This window comes from Accipiter gentilis, chromosome 4, assembly GCF_929443795.1.
Source record: "Accipiter gentilis chromosome 4, bAccGen1.1, whole genome shotgun sequence".
In the NCBI taxonomy this organism is placed as follows: Eukaryota; Metazoa; Chordata; class Aves; order Accipitriformes; family Accipitridae; genus Astur; species Astur gentilis.
Window position 1 is genome coordinate 23344063 of NC_064883.1, and position 23645 is coordinate 23367707.

General features: G+C 39.4%; 1 protein-coding gene across 4 annotated transcripts in view; it reads right to left on the minus strand.

Moving 5' to 3' along the window:
* Positions 1-8744: 8744 nt before the first annotated feature.
* The window catches only part of ZNF804B (zinc finger protein 804B), a 244613-nt gene continuing 229712 nt past the window's right edge, over positions 8745-23645 (minus strand). For 2 of the 4 annotated variants that reach the window (XM_049798601.1, XM_049798602.1), the window contains exons 3-4: positions 18497-18627; positions 8745-15829 (exon numbers count right to left, since the gene is read on the minus strand). In XM_049798601.1, coding sequence (XP_049654558.1) covers positions 12142-15829; positions 18497-18627 — 3819 coding nt within the window. In that variant the 3' untranslated portion in view covers positions 8745-12141. Of the gene's footprint in view, positions 15830-18496; positions 18628-19243; positions 20209-23645 lie in introns of those variants that run through there. The other 2 variants (XM_049798604.1, XM_049798603.1) reach the window with 2 other exon arrangements.

The following is a 23645-nucleotide window of genomic DNA, read 5'->3' on the forward strand; positions in this document are numbered from 1 at the left end:
GGTCCCAGTTTTGAGTTTCAAAAATTTCCAGATGTCCAAAACAGAGAAGTATGTATCTTACACTGCTGATCTACTTTGAACTCTAAAATGTAGCTCGGGCTGCCATGTAGGCACCACCTAAGCTCAGTGGGGAGAGATAAGCACCTAGCAAGGGTGACTCTAGTGATCCTGAGGAAAGTGGGATGAGCCTACGGTAAGGGCTCTTCAGTATATAGGGAACACAGGGAGGAGTAGATATCTACATTTTATGCAGTCCATTTAAGACAGGAGGATTCTTGCATGCTGTATGTAATGAGTTGATCTTGTGTCATTTCCATAACACAGAGAGCTTTCCTTCACAGATCTGTTAACGTCATGTGTCATGTGAGCACCGGGGTGTAGCTATCTGTAAGAGACTGAAAGAGTTAATGTATCACAGGTACAGGAGGCAAGAGCGTGCCTTGGCTTCTGGCCTGGAAAACTCTAAGCACCGGGTTAAGAAGACAGAGGGAAGCAGACACAAATACTAGGGCAGTTCGGTGGCCCCTGTGCATTTCAGTCGTTGCACAGTGGCACAGGTGTCCTCTAATGCATCACTGAGATTCTGGAGCCCATCGGTCTTGCTGACCAAGCTTGTGAGAAGTCACTAGCACATAATTAGAGAGCGTAAGGTCAAGCCAGCATTTGAATCAATGTTAAGTTTCTCCATAAGTACTGAGTATGAGCTACTTACATGCTTAGACCTGAAAACTGTTCAGCGGAAGTGTTACATGGTGACTTTGGTCTTGGATTTGTGAAGGCCAAAGAAATTCTAAGGAAAAGTTTAAAAGTTTTTCTAACAGGAGCTGACAGACAGGACTGTGATATGAATTTCATGCAATGCTTTTAATTTTCCAAGTTGCTGAGGAGACTTTCTCAGTCTGAACCTGTCTGATCATGCTGATCATGTCTCTACCCACTATGAGATTCTAAAGCCAGTTTCCTGAAAAATCCTTGAGAAATCTTTAGGAAAAAAAAAATGACGTTACACATTAACCAATGTATTCTAACCTATAAGGTCACAAAGCCTTCCAAATGTATTGCCTACAATGGGAATTAAGTGGCTAGATCTCTCTGTTGTACTTTGAAAATATACCCTTAGCAATAGCCTAACTCTCTGCTTCCAACTGCAGAGGAGTGACCTTAGAAAGAAAGGATGAGAACATTTTTAATCCAAGTATTTATTGAATTAGCAACAGGGGAAAATACTATATGTTTCTCAGCATTCATTTTACAAGGTTTGCCATCAACATGATGGTCCAATCGTGCAGAGAAAAAGGATTTGTGTTGCACAGGCAATAGAAATTTTACAGCATGATTAAAATGTTTATGTATTTTACAGTTCTAGAAGGATTTTAAGGTTAGCATTAATATATATTTGTGGTACCGAGACATGCTGAGAATTTTTAGTTCATTTTTTACTAAGAAGATAGTTTCAAATTTAAATTCATTGTAGCTTGGTTTGGTATGGGTCGTCCCCCCGCCTCCCCCGCCAATATATATGCTGATTCTAAGTCATGAGCAGATTATAGTGCCTTGAAATGCCATACCACCAGGCATGTCTGTGTGTCTAGAGATTTCAACAGTGGTCTTTCCAGTAATTATATGGAGAACATATCTTGGCTTGTAGCTAGGAGATTGTTTACTGACGCTCTGCACTGTGTTCTCCATATCATCTTCTATGGATATCTGGTCCACCAAAGTAGAGGAACTGCTGCTTGGCCTGTGAAACTGCTGCCTCAGCTACCCTGAATAGTCTTCTATGGGGAATTCGGTAATTCATTCCTCATAACTATACTCAGATGCCAGTGCTCTGTCAAAGACATTCTTCTGCCTCAGGTTAACTTTGTCAGGAAGAACCAGGTAAAGGTCCCTTTTGAAAGACACCACAGTTTCTTGGGACACTGATGCATCAAACAGATTATCAAATATAACACTATTTTCCTAAATTATTATTTGCAGTTTTACATTCCCTGCTTCTTTCCTAGAAAAAAATGTTTCTGTTAACTCTCTAGAAAAAATGCTAATGTTAAGCATTAACATTTTTTCCACTTAACAGATTTTTAATTCATCATTTGGATTACATTTCACAAAGCATACAAGTTTCTTGAGATTCAAATGGAGCTGTGACTCATTTCCCCTGTTTGTAAATCCAAACAAACCAAGTTCACCAGACTGAAGTGTTTCATGCTGTTTGCTTATACTTGCCCAAAACTAGCCCATAACCTGCGGTTTCAAATGTCCCTGATGTAGGAATGAGGAGACCACATCAAGCAGATTAAGAACTGACCAAACATTTACTCCTCAGCTAAACACATCTTTGTGTACTTTTTGAAACACTTGCACAGTTATTCATTATTTTTCATCATTATCTGAACTGTTTGTCTTAGGACTTGACTGGGAGCAGATATGAAAAAAAAGATACTATTTTTGCAAAAGTTACAGCCTACTATGAGTAAAAAACCCACCAGGAATTTTTTGTCTTAATTTTATTGACATCAGTAATTACAGCTGCTCATCTGAGGTTTTATTCAAGCTTGCAAACCCCTCTAGCTTTATCCATCATGAGTCTAATCTTTCCTTGGTGTTCTCTGCCCCCTCTGGAATTAACAGACTCTTTTTTCCTGGTGTCACAAATCTGACATTGCTCTTCAGACTTTGCACATGCCCTCTCTTTTACCTTTATCATTCACAGGCAACCCTTGTGCTAATTTGCTTCCTTCTGCTGTCCCATTTTGGTACCCTCACCAGCCTTCAGCATCTGAGAATCTTTCTTGTGAAAAGCTAGTGGGGGCTGGTGACATTGAGATGAAAGACAAAATGATTTTCAACTCATCAGCTCTGATAATAACCAATACTAAGTTTCATTATTATACTTCACCCTGACCCATATAATTTCCAATAAAAATCATGCAAGAACTGTTTATCTAATACATTATTTAAGAAAAATAAACCCAGGGAATTTAGCATTTGAAAAAATACAGTCACAGAACAGTCACACATGAGAGAGGGACTCATGGGGGGAAAGCTCATTGCTAAGGATTAAACCCATAATATGTCAGCAGTAGATACCAGTACTGTAATTACAGATGATATTAATAAAAGCATTAAGTATTTTAAGTCACAGAGACCTTTCAAGAAATTACTAGTAAACTAAAAAGTAGACCAAGGATCACCTCATTTAATTGTCAGGGTTTTTTTCACAGCCAGTTTCTCAAGTGTCTCAGGGAGAGAGAGAGAGAGAGAAATATAATATAGTCCTGAAAACTCTGCAGTGTTTCTCAGGTATTGGTTGCATGCTATGGATAAGACAGAAAAAATCCAGTCCTGTGTGAGCAGGAAACTTGTCCCAGTTGACAACTAACAACTTAAATAACACGTTGTGTTAACTTTTCTCTTAATATGTTTAAGTTCTTCAAATTTGGATATCTATTCCTGGATCTGGCTGTCTTTATTTGGAACCTAAATTTAAGCAGAAGAGACTAGCTGTATCTCCACTTTCAAACCTGTAGGTACTTCATCCCTCTGGAGAAAACAAACTCACTTGAAAATGGAGTGCACTCTCAAGAAGGCTGGAATCTTTTCAGAGAAATCCTGGCATAAGCAAGGAGCAAACTTTTCTAGTGTTTTCACCTTCTCTGATGAAGGTAGGACTTTCCAGTTCATAACAATGTGGATGGTTGACAGATGAGCATTTCCTCAGCAATTTACACCTTCTGAGCATGAGAGGCAGGGGAAAAAAGACTCTCTGTTTTGGGAACTCAGCATTATTTCACCCGTGAAGTCATGCAACAATTGATTAAAGATATTTCCTACCTGTACACCTTTTCTGTGATTTACATGAAAAATTCTATGCCAGGGGTATAAGTTTCTATTAGATGCAATTGTACGTCCTTAAGACGACATACACCACCACCACCACCACCACCCCCCCCCCGCCATGCACACACATAACTATTTCTATTAAATTCTGTAGGATTTCTCACTGGGGCTGGCACAAAACAGTTAGCCCATAAATTACTTGCAAAAAAGAAGAAAGCAAATTATAATTCAACCATTTTTTTATAGAACTTATTGCTTTATATAGAAATAGTCAGTTTATAGCTGTCTGAGAGTAATTGGTTCATTCCATTCACAATGATTTATTTATTAATGTTGCTGATTTGCACACATACACAGCTTGGAGTACATAGAACAGTTTTATATATAAAATTGATAAATACATTTAATTTATTGATTTGCAAATGACAAATTTATTTGGTCTAAAAAGTTTATTGGTTCATAAGAAAGAAATATTGATTTCTGTGTGTAATATAAGTTTTAGATGTGCTCTTAAGTAGAGGCAGCAGAACTGCTTACACTGCTTGGTGGAAGTCTATCAAGCTTTTCAACCTTATCTTTATTTTGAGGGGTTTATAGCTAGGTCATAAAAAATGAGTTTGGGCTGAGTCTTCTTTTAAGACAGTCGTGTATCTACTGCTTGACATCTCAGTCAAGAGCACTTTTAAGCACATTCACAAAACAGATTGGTCACTGTTAAGCAGTAGATGTTTAGAATAAATACCCATTAACTGTAACTGTAGATTTATTTCTGTCTATAATTTCTGCAATTGGCTATTTGGCTTATTCTGTGTTTTCTGTTAAAGAAAATAATGTGTTTATTGAAGAATAATAAAAAGTATTTTAAAAGTGCTGCGTGCTTTATAGACAAGGAAGGTGTTGACTTAAGGCTCAGCCTGATGCTTCTGAAGACAGTGAGAGTATTTCCATGACTTGAAATGTTAATGAGTAAATTTCACTTAGCTATGGGGCAGAAAAACGTTCAAGCACATCACAACAGTGTGTCCCAATCTCAGCAAGGCAGCAGTACAGTTCACTGACTTGCAGATTCCTGTTATTCCCCAACACATTATGATCATTGTGCCTTGTGTCTAGGAAGAGCTAGGTAATGAGCTGCATTCTCAGTGATTCTTTGTCTTACTGTATAAAGTTTATTTAAGATGCTTACTTTGCATAATAAGGTTATGCACTCAAGTGAAAGACTTCCTACCAGAGTGTAAGAAACATGTTGCTGGCGTTGCATGGGTACACAAGTACTCAAATGTCATATGAAGAAAATTGGCCTAATATGTTTCTGGTCTGCCTTCCTGTGCTGTTCTCTCTCTCTGTTTCCCTGTTCTGGCTCAGTGTTATTCCCCTCTTTGGCTCTGTTGCTGTGATTGATTGTGGGACTAAACAGAAAAGAAAAGAAAAAGAAAAGAAAAGAAAAGAAAAGAAAAGAAAAGAAAAGAAAAGAAAAGAAAAGAAAAAGAAAAGAATAAAAGAAAGCAAAAGAAAAGAAAACTAAAGAAAAGAAAAAAGAAAAGAGGAAAGCAAACAAAAGAAAAGAGAAAAGGGGAGAGAAGAGAAGAGAAGAGAAGAGAAGAGAAGAGAAGAGAAGAGAAGAGAAGAGAAGAGAAGAGAAGAGAAGAGAAGAGAAGAGAAGAGAAAAACCACTGCAACATGGGGGTTGAAACCTGTGCCTCGTGGTTGAGGAGGGGATGGAACACCTTTAAATCAGCTCTGTGTGCCTGGATTCTGAGTGGATTGATAAACTATTAGATTATTTCTGGATGCAGGAGTTGAATGCACTGTTAACTAGTTTGCTGATGATACCAAACTGGGAGGTGCTGTTGACTCTTTTGAGGGACAAGGGGCCTTGCAGAGGGATGTAGATAGATTGGAGCATTGGACTATGATTAATGGGATGAAATTTAACGAGTCAAAATGCCGGATTCTGCACCTAGGATGGAGTAACGCTGGGCACAAGTCTAAATTGGGAGAGGAGTGGTTGGAGATCAGCCCTGCAGAAAGGGATCTGGTGGTCCTGGTCGACAGCAGGCTCAACATGGGTCAGCAGTATGCCCTGGCAGCCAAGAGGGAAGACTGCATCCTGGGGTGCATCAAACACAGCACAAACAGCTGGTCAAAAGAGGGGATTATCCTGCTGTATTCAGCGTTGGTGCAGCCTCTCCTTGAGTACTGTGTGCAGTTCTAGCCCCACAATTTAAGAAGGATGTAAAGGTCCTTGAATGAGTCCAGAGGAGGGCAACAAAGCTGGTGAAAGGGTGGGAAAGAATGTCCTATGAGGAGTGGATAAGGACTTTGGGCTTGTCTAGTGTGGAGAAAAGGAGGCTGAGGAGCGACCTCATTGCTCTGTAGAGCTTCCTGAGGAGGGGAAGTGGAGAAGGAGGTGCTGAGCTCTTCTCCCTGGGAGCCAGTGGTAGGACGTGTGGGAATGGTTCAAAGCTATGCCAGGAGAGGTTTAGGCTGGATATTAGGAAACATTTCTTTACTGAGAGGGAGATCAAACACTGGAACAGGCTTCCTAGAGAGGTGGTCGATGCCCCAAGCCTGTCAGTGTTTAAGAGGCATTTGGACAATGCCCTTAAAAACATGCTTTAACTTGGTCAGCTCTGAATTGGTCAGGCAGTTGTAGATGATCATTGTAGGTCCCTTCCAACTGAAATAGTCTATCTATATCTAGTCTGTTTTGCAATTGTATTCTTTTTGTATTCTGCTTGGCTGGTGACATCGCTGGCTATCCTGTGCCCAAGGACCGCATGCATTTTAGGTGCAGCTCAGTATTGCGATGGAAGAAGCCTTGAGAGCTCATCTCAGACTTACAGGAAACCTTCAGAGGGCAGGGACGTTTCCCATCCATGCAGACACCAGGGGAAACAGGATCTCTAAGAACACCGTCCCCCAGCTGAGATCTTGTGGACTGGAGGCAATGTCTGGGTCTTCCTAAGGCTGGACATTGCATTGAGACAGTATTTTAACTGACGGAAGCAAAAAGAGTGTCTTGAAGATAAACTTAGACAAGTTTATTACAGATACTTTTTTCTTTTCTTTTATACTGTCTCTAAATATCTGCTTTATTGGGCTTTCCATTTTTAAGTTAAATAAAACGTATATTTCTTTCTTCCAAAAAGGCTCTCCATCTCGTGATAAGAGACATTCCAAGTCTGGCAAAACATTTGTTTTTCATTCTCAAGGAAGTAACAGTCCTAAATGTAGGTTTGGCCTGAACAGATGAGTTGTGGTATAGAAAAACAAAAATAAAAAAAAAATAATAAAAAAATCAGCTTAGGTCAACTGTTAAACAGATCTGGGATTCAAGCTTTAGGAAAGGGAAATTAGTATCTAGTTTTACCCGGAATATGAGGGTGTGGACAACTTCATTTCTTCACATATTACATCCTAGTCAAAACAGTGTGACTGTTCAGCAACAAACAGGTGAGATCTGATCTCAACTGGAAGCCTACTATAGTTAACAGTTAATAGTATAGGTATTAATTCACAGAAGATTTCCTTCAGACACGCCACACTTCTTGTTTGTCCAATTCTGAATTTTGTTATTATTATGAAACAACTTGATGAAGAAACACAGTTGAATGGAATTAGATACACTGTATGGATTATGCCTTTGTTGTTATGCTGTGATTTCAAGATTTTCTAGAATGCCTGAGTCATGAGATGTCACTGCATGGTAGATTAATTTGGTCCCAGAGACTGGCCAAGATATTTCCACCTGTGCAGATAGACTTAAGAGAATATGACCTCTGTCACACCACACCTCCAAAGACCGTTTTATCTGTTATATGTACCTATGCAGACACTTGTTTTTACATTACTTCAGTCTTTGTGCTCACCTGGAGACATGAAACTTCTGAAACTGTCTGCTGATGGCTATAACTAGCCTTACAAGTACTATTAGTACAGCAGTAGTGCCTGGGACCTCCAAAGCTAAGTACCTACATGAAAAAGCCTAAAACCTTGTGTCAGAAAGCTTACAATATAAATGAAAGATAGATGGGAAAGGGTACAATAAACAAACTGGAAAAATACAAGTTAAAAGGGAAAACACGGGATACAGAGATACTTATCATGAGAATTAAAAGAATGGTTAAAAAGTGAATAAATAATACATTTGTGAATCCTACTGTTAGCTTCTTTACCAAAGGACCTTCTACACAAGCATTACGAATCATAGCTTAGAGACATTTTTTGAGGAACCTGACAAGTGAGTAATAGGTGTAATTCTAAATAAACTGATTAGTGCATAAAAATATCCAGGAGGATGTTGATCCATTAAAAGTACTTGCAAAAACCACATAGATAGAATAATTTTTTTAAGGAATATTTATTTTCAGTTCCATTTAAACAACCCACTTTTGTAACACATACTAAAATCTTTAGGAAACATTCTAAGAAATTTCAGGATTATAGCCACAGGGACGAATTAAATGCATTTCAGTTCTGCAGACTAAAATACAGAATATGTTTGCATCATTCTGCATTTTATTATGTTGCTGCCTTTCGGTATGCTTTACATTAAAAATACATGACTGACACTCTTTATACCAGTAAGCCTTTTTATTGAAAAAAAATGTTATTGCATTAAACTACATTCCCAGGAATTCCTTGAATAACCTAAAAAAAAAGCTGCGTTGCATGTACAATAGTGCAATTCACTTAGCTACTGTATAATATAAAACACTTTATACAGAGAATACAAAACAAAATTACTAGTTTACATATTATACTAGCCAGAGTATCATCCAGTTTTAAATATAAACTTAACACTTTTAAAATTAATCTGGTCAAATGGCATTTTTATGCAAATCTGCACAACAAATATACATATTAAATGTATTCCAGAAGTGTCTCAGTTACCAAAAAAAATCCCCACCCCCCACCCCACAATTTTTGTCATTGTGTAACTCAGGAAACTTTTATTATTGGAATTTTACAGTATGGGTGACCTGTTTCCTTGGATTATGTATCAAGAATATACAATCAAACTAAAATAGATTATTAACTTGGAGTGTATATATCGCTGCCACCAGGATACTGTAAGTCTTTTAAAAATCAGTCTAAATAAAATCAAAATTGTAGCACGGCTCCATACATCAGGCTCAATTATGCTTTTAATCATAATAATGAGACATATTTAAAGTACATTATTGATGAAAAACAAATATGGCAGCAAATAGAGCAAATATATCACCTCAGCTGTGCTGATAATTTTATTACATTTCTGCAAGAAAATCCCTTCTGTGTACTAAGAACAATACTGGACATTCTCTTTGTTAGTAGCCAGTGATTGCTGTTTTGCTATTGTGCTGTTTCTGTTCCTTCTTAATCCCTCATTTTTTCCATAAATACCTCTCAAAATCCTAATTTTCATTGTTCCAAGAATTAATTTAATCTTTATTGTCTATTCATTTGCCTTACCAAATCATCCTTGTTGGTATATACAATGATGCAAGGACATCCTATGATTTGGTTCCTCCCTAGAATCCCATTGTATTGTGCACACATTAAGGGAAACATATATAACTATTTTCCATAAAGGATCTATGTAGTATGAAATTGTTAAGTTTCAATTGGTCAAGTTTCTTGCCATATGAATTTCTACAATATTAACATGGACTGTAAGAAGCAGGGATAGAAAATATGTGTATACACATTAAAGATGAGATTAACCTGTCATTTCTTCTGTTCCACTTTTTTCTCTTGGTGTTACCTACTTAGGATTCAAATTAAGTCTTATATACAATGAGAACAGCTGGTTTTTCTTGAATAGGAATGGAACTATGCCCATAAATTTAAAACTTTCTAGGGCTGGAAATACATTTTTTAGGCTGGTATTAGCCCTGAACTGGTGGTGATGGCTGTGCAGCTCAGTCAGCCTCTTCCAGGGCACAGGTTGACCTGCTCCTTTAAAACGTCCATTCAGAGTCTTTCTACAGAATTATGACTAATGTTTCCAAGTGGTCCACTAAGTAAGGGATCTTCATCCAAGCAAGCAAGTACTAATTGTCAGAAGTGTTGAGTCACATTCAGTGAAATATGTTTGATTCTCAGAAAATATAGTTTCAGAAGTATAGAAATTATATGGAAATTCAGATGTAATTTTGGGAAGATTTTCAGCCAAAAATGAAAGGAAGAATTTTAAAACTTGGGAATTATTTATTTTTAACATATTTCCCAAAGAAAAATTTCTCACTTCCTTAATTCTGAAGCAATAATTTCAATTAAAGACGTTCCCTCAATTAAAATGAGAAAATTAAACCATAAAGATAAGTAACTCCAAAAAGGCATTTTGTTAATGAAATTAATAAATCAGCTGGGAATCCAACCAAAAGATATTTGCGGGTGCTGATTTCACCAACCTTTTTGAATAAAAAAAAATGTTTTACTTCTGCTCAGTCTCCAGATCTTTTCCTGACAGCTTTTATTTGATGGCTAAAATGTTAAGTATCCAAAGAAACTTTAACTCTGAAAATACAAAACAAGCAGTTATAACTTCTAAAGCCATTTGAAAAGTTTGGCATAATACCGGTTTATGCTGAAGCAGCTGCTTTTAGAAATTAAAACAATTCCATTTTATTGCAGCGTATCAATCTGCTTTGATGAAAACTAAGTTAGAAAATTGGTCCTAAGTTTTATTTTAAATACTCAACTTAATTGCAATTGGATTTCTCAGTTTCTTCAGATAGCCAAATATAATGGAATAAAATCCTCCAAAAGTTTTTTAATATGTTTTATATGGATTCTGAAAGACACATTATTAATTGTGCACTACATTACTGTGGATGAATTGAAATTATTTCAAATGTTTCTAATCCAAACAAAGAGGTACTGTCAGACACTTCACTGTCCAATTATATTGGGAAGCATGCCTGCAGTCTAACCACAATTATGAATTTAATTTCATGCTAAATATCCCACGTTGAGTTAGAAACATTATAAAAATAGTTAGATTGTGCCATTCAAAGAGATGCTGAAGCCCTCACCTATTTCCAGATACACAGTTTTTACTAGCAATTTCAACCACGCATTACCCTGAAGGTTGGATACATGCATTCAAACATTGCAGATTCAGAACTTCAGTTTGTATGTTGAGAGTTTGGGAAGCCATGCGAGAATCTTGACATATTTCTTTAGATTCAATATACCTTGAAATGCTGAGAACTGTGGTATAGTTTTCTATGAGACTTGACCTGGAGAGCCAGTTTCTGCTCAGAATTTTACTTCTGCATTTTTATGAATATCAGCACAATTTTATAGGACCAGCCAATTGTTTATGTCGTTTGTGAAAGGGATGAAACATATTTACACATTCTTTGTGCAAGACTCTCCCGCTCATTAGAGCTCTGGTAGGAAAGAATTGTTGCAGTCTTGGCCAAGGACCTCGGAGGTTCAAAGCCAGCACTAGCTGCTGGGCAATTCTGGGCTGCTGCTGCCCACCCCTGACATACCCTATGCTACAGCCACAGGCAGGCTATGCCAAAGAACTTGGCTTCATCCCCTTCTTTCCCTTGCCTTCTTGGATGCTTGGCTCAGGGAGAAAAGTAGCAGTCTGCTTGTGCCAGCACAGAGCCCCCTACACTAAGGGAATTTTTTGTTATGTACCTGTGGCCAGACTGGAGTCTCTTTACACTGTCCGAGCAATGTATCCCAGGGACAAAATCACTAAAGCATCCTTGAGATGTTGTTGTGACCCTCTTCTTCCAGTGTTAAGTCATCACCCCTCACTCTGGGGCTCCCCAATTTATTTTGGCCAGGAGTCAAAACCAGGGACTTGTGGTCCCAGATACCTCCTTTTTTGCTCAGTCTGAAATACCTTAACCAGACCAAGTACTATGCTGTTGCATATAGACACTCAGAAAAGCACACCTTTGAGGTGTGTCAAGATTGCTCTACCTTATATTGCACTACTTTAAACCACTCAACAGTGTTGACGTTCTCGGTCCCGTGGTATCTGGGTGCTGTGGTCCCATTCCTACTGACAGTCACAGGCTTCACTTCAGACTGTTCTTTCCAACCCTTCTGTAGAATAGGAGCTGGACCCTGTCCTCCTTGTGATAGTATCGTAAAAGACTTTAAACCAGCTTTTACCCAGTGATATGAGAACTAAAGCAACGTTCGTATGCTGTCAGTCAGAATGTGGACTTTAAAATATTTGCCGTTGTGCTCTCAACAAAACAGTAAATTTCCCCTCAGACGTGACTGAACACTGAATAATTCATATTATTCAAATTTGGGATTGGAGCCATGGTGTAATTGTTTGGGCTAGTTTAAATAGCTAGAAACACTGAAAACTTCTTTTATTGTAGGTAACTGTTGGGTCTGGCTCGAGCAAGAATGGTGATGGGGCTCTTGCCCTTGGAATAATGGATGAACAAAGGGATTTGGATGTATAGCAGAAGGTGTGGCTGCATTCAGGTGGGGTGTAAATAAGGCTGGGATATATGCTGTGTGTGGCAGTGTGGGAAAGGTCAGTGGGGAAGGGTGGAGAGGGGTGGTGGAGACCAAGTGCAATGGGTGTCCTGTCAGCAAAGCAGGGTGGGTGGGAATGAGGGCTGGTGCTAATGGGGAAAGTGGTATGGGGGCAAAATGTGCCTGAGAGAGGGGGTGGAGGTGGGCCAGGGAGAGATGGCTGCCGTGGGGATGTACAGATGCCGAGAGAGCAAAGCGTTGCAGCAGTGTGTGGTGGATGGTGGTGACAGTAGCGTGCTGCTGAACAGGGAGGGCAGGAACTGCTGGTGTTGCAGAGAAGGCAGCTGGTCCTGGGGCAGGCAAAACTTTCAGGTGTTTTGCCAGAAGTTGTTTCTGCATATGCTGCTGTGCTTGCAGCTGCAGCAGCCTGTATTTTTCTACTTCCTCTGGTGAAAATGTGACAGGCTGCTGCGTTAAAGGAGGGGAGGTGGATTTGCTGTACACTTGTAGGTCATTTACTGTGTCCTCATACTTCTGCATAGCATTGTCACAAAGAGAGTCTGAACTGCCTTCTGCCCGGTTTGAGTCCATGTTTACATCATGTAGTTCTTTGGTCTCTGTTGAATTAGCAACAACAGAATATGTATTAGAGGGAAAAGCACCAGGGAAATCATTTGGTACTGGGTCACAGCTTTGTATAAAGGGTTGCACTTCACTAATGAAGAGATTGGATTGTTCCTTTATTGCCGTGTTCCTTTTTATGCTCGGGCTCTGATAGCCTGTTCCTATTTGAATGATGTCTTTAAAAAGGCAATGATCATAATCAGTGCCAGCTGAAAGAGCAACATTAGTTATCTCTGACGCTTCAAAGTTGTTTTTCTTCACACTGGTTTCCAATGAACTAATTTCATTATGCCCCATGTCATTTTTACCTACACTTAGCAGTTTCTCTGGCAAAGGTAACATTGCAATATCATCTACCGATGATGAAAACTGAAGAGCAAAGTGACTTCGCGAGTGATCCCTTAATTCTACCCCACAAGTGTTTGAAAATCTCTCTGAATCGTGCATTTGTTCCTGGGTTTTCTTGGACTGCACTCTTTCTAAAAGTAACTTGGCGGTCAGCGACTTTCTTTTTCCACATATGTCTTTTGCCAGGGTTTCAGAAGAGCAGGTGGCAAAGTTTTTTGGCTCACCATTCACATTCAGAGATTCATAATGTGCAATTTCAGCTTTTCCCATTTCAGTGTTAGAACCTCTCTCTGCGTCGTCTTTTGTTTTGTCATCACAGTTGTCAGTCTCTTTTGAAAAGGATCCTGAACTGCTACCTCTTGATATTCTGCTGCTAGATGATCTTTCACTGCTTCCTGAGTCTCTGGTGGAACAACTTTTGGAACTATGGTAGCTTCTACTTCCACTGTGCACTTTGCCAAAGTGCCGGTGTCTACATCTGCTGTGTTTAGATCTGTCTCTGTGTTGTAAAACTCTATGTCTTGAACATCTTCGATATTTAAGTGTGCCCCTCTGTGTACAGTTTCTAGTTCTGTGAGTTCTGCTACAACAAAGGTAATCCTCATCTGTATCATTAGAAGTGAAAATACACTTGTGCTTTCTGTGTTTACATTTGTGCCTTTCAGCTGTCTTGCTTTTTCTTTTACAACAAAAAAGCAAATGGTTTCTGCTGTGATTGTTCGATGTGGGACTCATGTAGCTCATGTAGCTACTCGTACCACTAACTGAAGTGTCAGAATAGCTGGAATGTCTGTCAGAGGAGGACTTTTGAGGAGATGGGAATCTCCAGCATCCCATGTAACTTCCACATCTTTCATTTTCTGAATACCTGCTGTTTGAACTGGATTTATAACTAAGGAAACTTCCACTAGAGTCTTTTCCACTGTCACTTATGTCACTGCTGCAGCTGGCCACATCTTGAATGGATCTGCAGTCATTTTGGTTTTCATGTTTTTCCTCAGAATAAATAAAATTACATTTTGCAGCTTTAGACTTTTTAATCCTGGACATAAAAGCAGAAAAGGAAATGCTTTCATTTCTAATGTTCTGGTTTTTTCTTTCACAGCTATGAAAATGATGCTTTAAAGGTCTTCTCAGTGTTGTTGTATGAAGACTTTTTTCTGTCACGTAATCCTTTTGTGAGACATCAAGGTAAGCAGGCACTTTGGGTATATTTTCATTTAAATAATCTGCAATGCATTTTTGACCATTTGCATTCATTTCTTTCCCTATGTCTGACTCAGCTTTTTGCTTGACCTTTCTTGGATTTAGGGAACCTTTCATCTTCTTTGGTTTCAACAACTGATTATCTTGTTCATTTGACATTTGCTTGTGTTTTATTAAACCTGAGGCTTCATTTTCATCTGCAGTCTTATTTATAGAGTACTCTTTACAGCTTGCTTTGTTTGTTTCATGATGTTTACCATCTCTGTGATTTAAAGAGAGTCTGAAGTCAAAATACAGTGGATTACAGCCATATGAAATACAGGGCTCAGTTTTTGTAAACAAAAGTAATTCTGTGGGCCACTGTAGAGCAGTGGTGCCATCTTTGCTTACTACATGGAGGAAAGGCAATGCCTGGGGCTTAACATCTTTAACTGTGGCCTCCCTTGGAAGTGTTTCCATATTCCCATTTGTGTTTTCTGAACTGTCCAGCGATCTTTCTCTTTTTACCACCCCAGGACTGTCATTAATGTTGCTTGCGCCTGTCAGCTGAGGTTCTGGCTGTTGTGGGAGCTCAGGTAACTGGTCAGGCAGGTGGGCATTGCTGTTCTTGTAGGTGTTCAGCTGTGTACAAAAATTGCTAGCATGGCATGAAGGTGAAATGAGAGTTTCTAACAATTGCTCAGACTCATTCAATTTGCTCTCTTGCTCTGTTTCTCTAAGTGAACCAGAAAAATCCAAATTTGAAAGCTGTATTTTGGCTTTGGAAAGTAAAGGATGAGCACTGACCTTTTCTTCTAATTCTCTATCACTACTTTTATCATTTTCCTTTAGCATTTTAGGTTTTACAGCTACATAACTTGATGCACTGTTATCCAAATCCTTTTGGGCTTGTGTAATAGGTAGCCCTTTATCCAAGCTTGCTTTCATGTCCTCCTCCAAAAGTGTACCAGAGCAACAGCCCTCAAGAGCTTGCTTTGTTTTATGGTTGGGGGATTCACTACAATCATTTCCTTCTTCAGAGTTCTCACTGAAGACTGATGCTGAGGACTCGAGCTTCAAAGGGACTTTTTTAGAGAATGAGAAAGACACTCCTGCCCTTTGAGAAGTATTGGTGCTATCTGGGAGCACTTGTGAGACTTGATTTCCAAGCGCATGGGGTCTTTCGGTAGGGGACTGGTGCCTGCTTATGATAAGCTGCTGTTTCTCTAGTACGCTGCTGGAGAAACGTTGTCCTTCACTTGTGGTGGTTCCTGGAGAACTGGCTGTGAACTTGCCGCCCTTGTACAGGAAAATGCCATCTGGTGATTGCTGCTTTTCCATGAGTAATCTGGGGGCTTTAAGCAATGGTCCACTCCCAGTCATGCTGTAAGGTAATAAATTAAAAAAGAAACAACACAAAACAAGCTGTATTAAGTAATCAAGTTAAGGCAGAACTCGCATTTGACGATGTCCATCTGGTGAAGAAGGGTGTCACTCATGCTGTTACTAGGGAAAACTTCTAAAGTTTCCAAAGGGTAAATGTGCAGTCTAGCCCTGAGCTTGGGCTTCTATATGGGCAAGACAGTCCTTACATACAGGAAATTATATGATTTGAAGTCAACACATGAATGCTCTTTTTCAGTAATGTCCATGTATGTTCAGAATAAACAATATTGTCTTTATTCTGCCTTTACCTCAAGAAGTCTTGGTTTTCTGAGAGGCCACTGCAAAGGAAATTGTGCCTTGTTCAAAATGAGACACTTCCACCTGAAGTATCTGCAGAATCAAACTCTATAAGAGAAAAGGCAGCATTCTGCTTGCCTGGCGGGAGGAAGTGGAGGGTATGCATGATTTTTTTAAGAGTAGATTTTTATTTTGTCTTTATACTATTCCACATTAGATGACTTTGTGAAGTATTCAAAGAGATATTAATGCTAAACCTATCACCAAACATTGGTGGGGGAAAGGACACAAGGTGGATTTCCATCAATATTAATGGCAACTTCACTGCTCTCATTATCAATCACGATTTGACTTACTTCTCCATATTTTTCCTTTCTGTATTGTACTCTCATTAATTAAATTTTTCCTCTTCCCAAAACCTCTCAGATTTTAAATCTGTGGTTTAGTTTTCTTGTACTTAAAAAAAAAAAAAAAATCAACCTATTTTAAGAAGGTCTTAACAAACATGGTAAATCACTGATTTTTTGCAATAGATAATTAACTGAGATTGGAATGACTGTTGCCATTTTCCATTAGAGATGAGACATATATATATATAGCCACCATACAAATGTTATTCCAAGTAACGTTTTAAACATACATTTCGTTAGACCGATTATCTACATTTGCTATCAATGCAGTATTACAGTACACTTACATTAAAAAAAAATTGAAACCAGCGTCAGTTAAGAGTTTGATTAAAAATTAGAAAATATTTTAATTAAATGTAAGTATATTATGACTGCCAGATCTGCATAGCAGCTATCTATAAATAGCCTAGCATGTTTTATAAATGCTATAAAAATGCATTGATCTTCAGCAGTGGAAACGACATAAAGGCTCCCTGGAGTAGGGTCAACTCCAAGTATGAGAATATGTACGCATTTCTGAGAATATATTTGCATTTGCCACAAATTTGGCATCAGGAGATACAATTCACCCCTATTTGTACATCAGGAAGGAATTATCTCTTGGAGAAGGCATGTAAAGAGATAATTTTCAAAGTCTCCTTGCAACAGCAAAATAAAGCTGCGTTTTCAGTTTTTCGGTGCAAGACATTAACAGTAATTTTGTTGTCAAATTGTATTAGCTTCTTGTAAAGAACTCTGTTGGGACCTGAGGCACAGTACTCAGGGACAATAATAATTGTGCGTGTGTATAGACTTTTGCTTAGACAGGCTGACTTTCTGTCTTGCCTGAGCAACTGGGAACGCTACCCCTCTGCCAAGATCTCAGCCACCCCTGAACCTGTTAGTCATTACAAACAGGAACAGCAAGCACTGTCTTTCCAGGCTCTTTGTAAAGGATTATGGACTCCTGGCTCTTTCTAAAAGCAAACCTGCTTTTTCCCTCCCAGACTCATTCTGGCTTTCCTATTATCACCGACCTTATCGAACTATCTGAGACTACATCTTCAAGTGCGTGCACATAAAGGCATCTTCCCACAGGCAGATACATTTCCTTCACTAGATTTGTATGAAAATGGAGTTGTAACCATAAAAGTGATACATTACCACTAAACAGTTATATTTCAGCAGATTACTCAAAAGCAATTACATAGGCCAAAATTAGTGTATAATAAACTCTGAATGTTATTATTTCCAGGGTACAGTAAGCTTGATATGAATTTTAAAGGATGCCACTTTAATTATCTACTTAAGTCATTACGGTCATAGATTAATATAAACAATTGTTCTGCTGGCAATCTATTCTACTGATGCATTCAGTGTCATTAAACAAAGTAGATTTCTTAAATGTAAAGTTTTATTACTGAAAACTTTGTACTGTATCTTGATATTCATCAATAGAGCTAACAGTATTGGGCAAACTTAACTCAGTTAATTACTTGTTTGTCATTCATATGATGATACTCCCATTACTCTACAGAGAAACTGTGAGAATAATCTCAGTATACGAAAGGCAGTGAAAATGATTCACAGACTATATACAGATGGTCTAAAAGGTGGGTTTGCTCTCCCGTTCACTTACTATCAATTAATAGGACAGTTATACTAATCTATTCAGGTCAGTTTGAATAAGGTAAAATGGTGATATTATAAAAATATCTTCAAACCACTCAGTTCAGAAGAGATAAGATTAACTAGCTACAGGAGAGAAAAACAGAAACCTTCAAATAGCATGTAATTAATTCAGGGGCTTTCAATTTTATGGTTTGCAGAACAGGAACATTTGGAGTTGGGGACAGCTGAAAACAGGTTACAGTATACACAATCTCTACATTAGAGAGCGTAGGAGTGAAAATATGGAGATTTCTTCTGGGACTGAGGAAAGAGGGCATTAAAACGTAATAGCAATTTTAAATACTTGCCATTCTGACTGCTTCCGTAACTCTGCGAGCTGATGGAGCCGCTTGAGTGCTTTTTCCTGTTTCTTCTCATCTTTCCATGACTTTGAAGCCACATTTCGAGCAAATTCCCTTTGTTTTAAATCTTTCAATCTCTGTGTGAAAAGAACAAAAAAAGAAGGGATTAAAGATGTACACAGCAGTTACGTTTCCTCTTACTCCATTTATTTGGTTTTGGTGAAGTTAATATGTAAATGGAGAGTACAAATATACTCAAAATGCTATCATCCTAAGAAGAGATTGAAAATGCTATTTTTGCCTAACAAAACAACATGATTGGGACATTGCTATTTAGCTGATCTATACCTACAGATGAATGATAGTTTTTAGTTTATTATGAATAAACAAATCTCTGTTGTGTACAAATACATACACAACACTGGACTCCATTTAATGTAGCTGAAATTTTCAGCTGGAATTTAATCCATAGGCATCCACTGGAATAAAGCTGAGGTCGTGTGTGTAATATATTTTGTAGATCTCTGTACTTGCACATGTATGCATGTATGTATGTGTGCTTGTGTGTTGGTTTTGTAGATTTTAAGACTGCATTTGTTTTTCAAAGGAGAGAACTACTGTCTGAAATATTTGATCAGGAAACTCTTTTATGGTTATTTTCACGAATTATTTTATCTCTTCAAACATCTATAAATCAGGTAATTCCTGCTGGAGAGAGCAAAATTCTTTGCCTTTATTACATTTATTTATTACCTGGTTTTGCACTGCTGATAGTATAAGGAAAAGTGAAGGAGAAGAAGACACAAACCAAAAAGTGCAAGTCATGTCCAACCTTACAACTTCCCAGTTCAGGTCCATGCTTCCACGCTCCATGGCAGAAATGCCTTCCTCCCTTCACCACCTCTCCACTGCTGTGGTGTTTGGGGAAGGCAGGTTTACAAGCCAGAAGGGAGCTCCGGTGCATTCAGCCAGATGCGCAAACCGGAAACCTTGAGAACCAGGACTGAGAAATAAACCACTACGTCCACTTGCTAGAAACAGGCCATACAGGGTCTGTAATTGTGTTCTGTGAAGAGTGCTTGGAAAGCTGTAATGGGTATCGCATCAGCTGTCCTTCAAGTATGGGATTTTTTTTAAAAGCCAGATAACGTCTGTGAGATAAAAATAAATAAACGTTGGGAGACTAAGAGCAGAAGTTTCTTACTTGCTCTCAGCCTTCTGGACCCCAAGATGTGCACCTCTGAGCACTGATCTGGAGGTAGGGACAGCTGGGCTGCCCGCGAATCAATTGCTCAGGGAGCTTAAGAGCTGGCTCTCAACCACCCTGATGTCTCTGCATATGCAAATTCCCTTGGATGAGGATGAGAAGGCCAGAAAGGCAGTTGCTTAGGGAACTGCTACAACCAGCAAGAACAGTCCTGCTGCCTGGTGCCTGCTGAAAGTTTAACCATATTTATCAGAAATATTTATAGTCTGTCAAATCTGTATGTTACACCAGAAAGTTTCTATCAGCTCCAACATCTAGTACCTCAGTGAACTAGACTCTGAAACAGGACAGCTGCAAAGTCCTCTTTAAAGCTCTTAGGCTTCAGTTCCTTGGAAAGAAATGGTTGCTCCACCACATTTTTAGCTTTTTCCTGTCCCCTTACATGCTCTCCCTCACTGTTCACTTGCCCCTTGTCAGGCCAGTCATATAGCGCTCCATTCCCTCAACCTCATTCCCTGCAATTTAGAGTAAAATGGATGAATATGTAAGACAACATTACTTTTGGTCCAAAAAAGAAGCTTTTTAAATGATATGGTAAAGCCAAAGTTGTAAAAGAAATCAGAGAATCTTCCCAGAATGAATCCACAGTTTCTGTCACCTAAGTAATATTTACAAGAATGTAGGGATATTTAAGCAGTAAAGATCCTATCCTCCATAGAGAAAACATAGGGAGTCTTGAGTCTTATTAACATCTTCAATGTGAAGAAAGGGCAAAGAAACACATCTGAGAAATGTCCTTTAGTGCCACTTGCTGTGTTTTAGCTGTCACCATGAGTTGTTCGGTATCACACATAAAGCATTCATGAGGAAAAACAGAAACAGTTTCTACCTGTCAAGGAAACAAAGAACAATGTGAAAGCTAGTACTATGGAGTGCAGGTACTGCAAAGCAATGCCATTTCATTTCTTTGACAGTTAGGATGATAATCAACAAAGCAAATGGACCAACACTAAGAATAGAAGTTCTAGCAGTATTTTTTGCTCTCTAATGGCATACAGCATGTGTCAAGGAAGTAGAGAAAAGAATAAAAAAAAATGTAGGTAAGCATAGTGGAGGACTCATCAACTGGAGATGAAATCCAAGAAATCAAAAGCATCTACAGTCTAAGCAGAAACTGCCTATACATTCCCTCATCAAAGCAAAAAAAGCTGCACTGCTGGAGCTCCAGTTAGGAATCGTAATGAAATTTGTCAGCTATGTTAGATAGACCATGGGACTGCCTGCTGAACCTGCAACACTGTGGTTTTCTTCACTAATAACCTGTGCCAGACTTCTGACAGGCACACAAATATTTTCCACAGGTGGTGCACACAAGAGCATGCAACTGAGCAGGTACCTGAATGACAACCCTAAGCTCAGCAGGTGTGCTTGAAAATTAACATCACTTTACACAGCAATTGCATTTTTCATGTAATTAGGTACTTAACTGGGCATCCAAATACAGGCACGTATAATAAATTATGATTTATTTAATAGAAATCTTGTGTTCTGTCCTTCACATGCTACAAATATCATTGCCACAGAGTTATATTTCATTTTTAGACTCATGTTCTATTCTTTCTCTGTTTTTTGTGCAGATGTGCATGCGGACCTTACTGTATCTAAAAGTAACCCACCCCTTTCTTGTAAACACCCACACAGAATATTAAAAGACTACAAAATAATATTCATTGTTATGGAAAGATTTACTTATACAACCAGGTCTGAGTCATGTTGGCTCCTCTGTCTAAGACCCACTCAAAACCTGCTGAATCTATTCTTTTCCTCCTGAACTCTGGTATGAATCACCAGGAGATCCAAGTGAGTTAGTGGAGCTGCATCTTCACTACGTACTTTTGCTAGACATGAAATATCAGTGGCCAAATACCTGTACTTTAGCAATTTCTGCCCATTCTTAATGTTGGGTTGGTTTTTTTAAAATTGTCATTTTATTGTGGCCAGTACTTGCTTTTCACTGACCTACGAGCACCTGTAGCATAATGTATTGGCTTTGTGTGGCAAGGTTTTGGTAGTGGGGGTGCCTACAGGGGTGGCTTCTGTAAGAAGCTGCTGGAAGCTTCCCCTGTGTTCGAGAGAGAGCCAATACCTGGCAGGACCTGTGGCCCTGTGGAGAAAGGAGCCCACGGAGCAGGTTTTCTGGCAGGACTTGTGACCCCGTGGGGGACCCATGCTGGAGCAGTGTGCTCCTGAAGGACTGCACACTTTGGAAAGGACACATGCTGGAGCAGTTCATGAAGAACTGCAGCCCTTGGGAAGGACCCACAGTGGAGAAGTTCGTGGAGGACTGTCTCCCGTGGGAGGGACCTCACGCTGGAGCAGGGCAAGAGTGTGATGAGTTCTCCCCCTGAGGAGGATGAAGCAGCAGAAAATAAGGTGATGAAATGACCATAAACCCCATTCCCCATCCCCCTGTGCCACTTAGGGAGTGCTGGTAGAGAATCCGGGAGTGAAGTTGTGCCCGTGAAGAAAGGAGGGGTGGAGGGAAGGTGTTCTGAGAGTTGGTTTTATTTCTCATTACCCTACTCTGGTTGATTTGTAATAAATTGAGTTAATTTTCCCCAGGCTGAGTCTGTTTTGCCCGTGACGGTAATTGGTGAGTGATCTCTCCTGTCCTTATCTTGACCCACAAGCTCTTTGTTATATTTTCTCTCCCCTGTCCAGCTGAGGAGGGGGCATGATAGAACGGCTTTGGTGAGCACCTGGTGTCCAGCCAGGGTCAACCCACCACACATACTCACCGCTGACTGCATTTGCACTACTGAGATTACTTTCTTTCCAGAGTTTTGATACTGATTTGTGCAAGTGAATGTTTCTCTGGATTGCTATTTATCTGACCAAATGTAGGTTCCTATAGTAGTTGCTCAGATTTTCTTTACAACCACTGGAAAGAAATAAGTACTTTAGGGACCTAATCGCCTCTTCTTAAAGCAGCTGTCTAAAACAAGAGGGATAAAGTGAGATGAAAAAGTACCTATTTCTTTTAATTGCATACAGAGGGTATTAAGGCTGGCTATCTTACTGATTAAGGGGTTTTCCTCTAAGAAGGTGGTGTGGCCGACAGCCCAGCTGAAGTGCCTCTACACCAATGCATGTAGCATCGGCAACAAACAGGAGGAGTTGGAAGCCACCATGCTGTTAGAAAGCTACAACCTAGTTGCCATTACTGAAATTTAGTGGGATGAATCCCATGACTGGAGTGCGGCTATTTATGGCTGGAGGCTCTTCAGAAGGGACAAATGAGGAAAGAGGGGTGGAGGGGTTGCTCTTTACATCAAGAAATGGATGGAGTGTGAAGAGTGCTCTCTGAAGAATAGCTACGAGCGAGTTGAAAGCTTATGGGTAAGAATTAGAGACCAAGGCAACAAGGGCAACCTTGTGGTTGGTGTCTACTACAAGCTGCCCAATCAAGGGGAGCCTACTGATGAAGCCTTCTTACTCTAGCTATAGGAGGCATTGTATTTGCTGCTCTCGTCCTGCTGGGGGACTTCAACCACCCTGACATCTGCTGGAAAAGTAGTACAGCAAGCTGTAAGCAATCCAGGAAGCTCTTGGAATGCATTGAGAATAACTTCTTAAGCCATGTAATAGACAGCCCTACCAGAGGAGATGCAATACTGGACCTGCTGGTCACCAACACAAGTGAGCTAATCGGTGAAGTCAAGATTGGAGGCAGCCTGGGCTGCAGTGATCATGTGCCGGTGGAGTTCACAGTCCTGAGGGGTATGGGTCAGGTGAAGAGTAGATTCAGGACCCTGAATTTTAGGAAAGCAAAATTCCAGCTGTTCAAGGAGTTAGTCATTTGGACCCCCTGGGAAACTGTCCTCAGGGACAAGAGAGCAGAACTGAGCTGGCAGACCTTTAAGGATGCTTTCCATAGAGTGCAAGAGC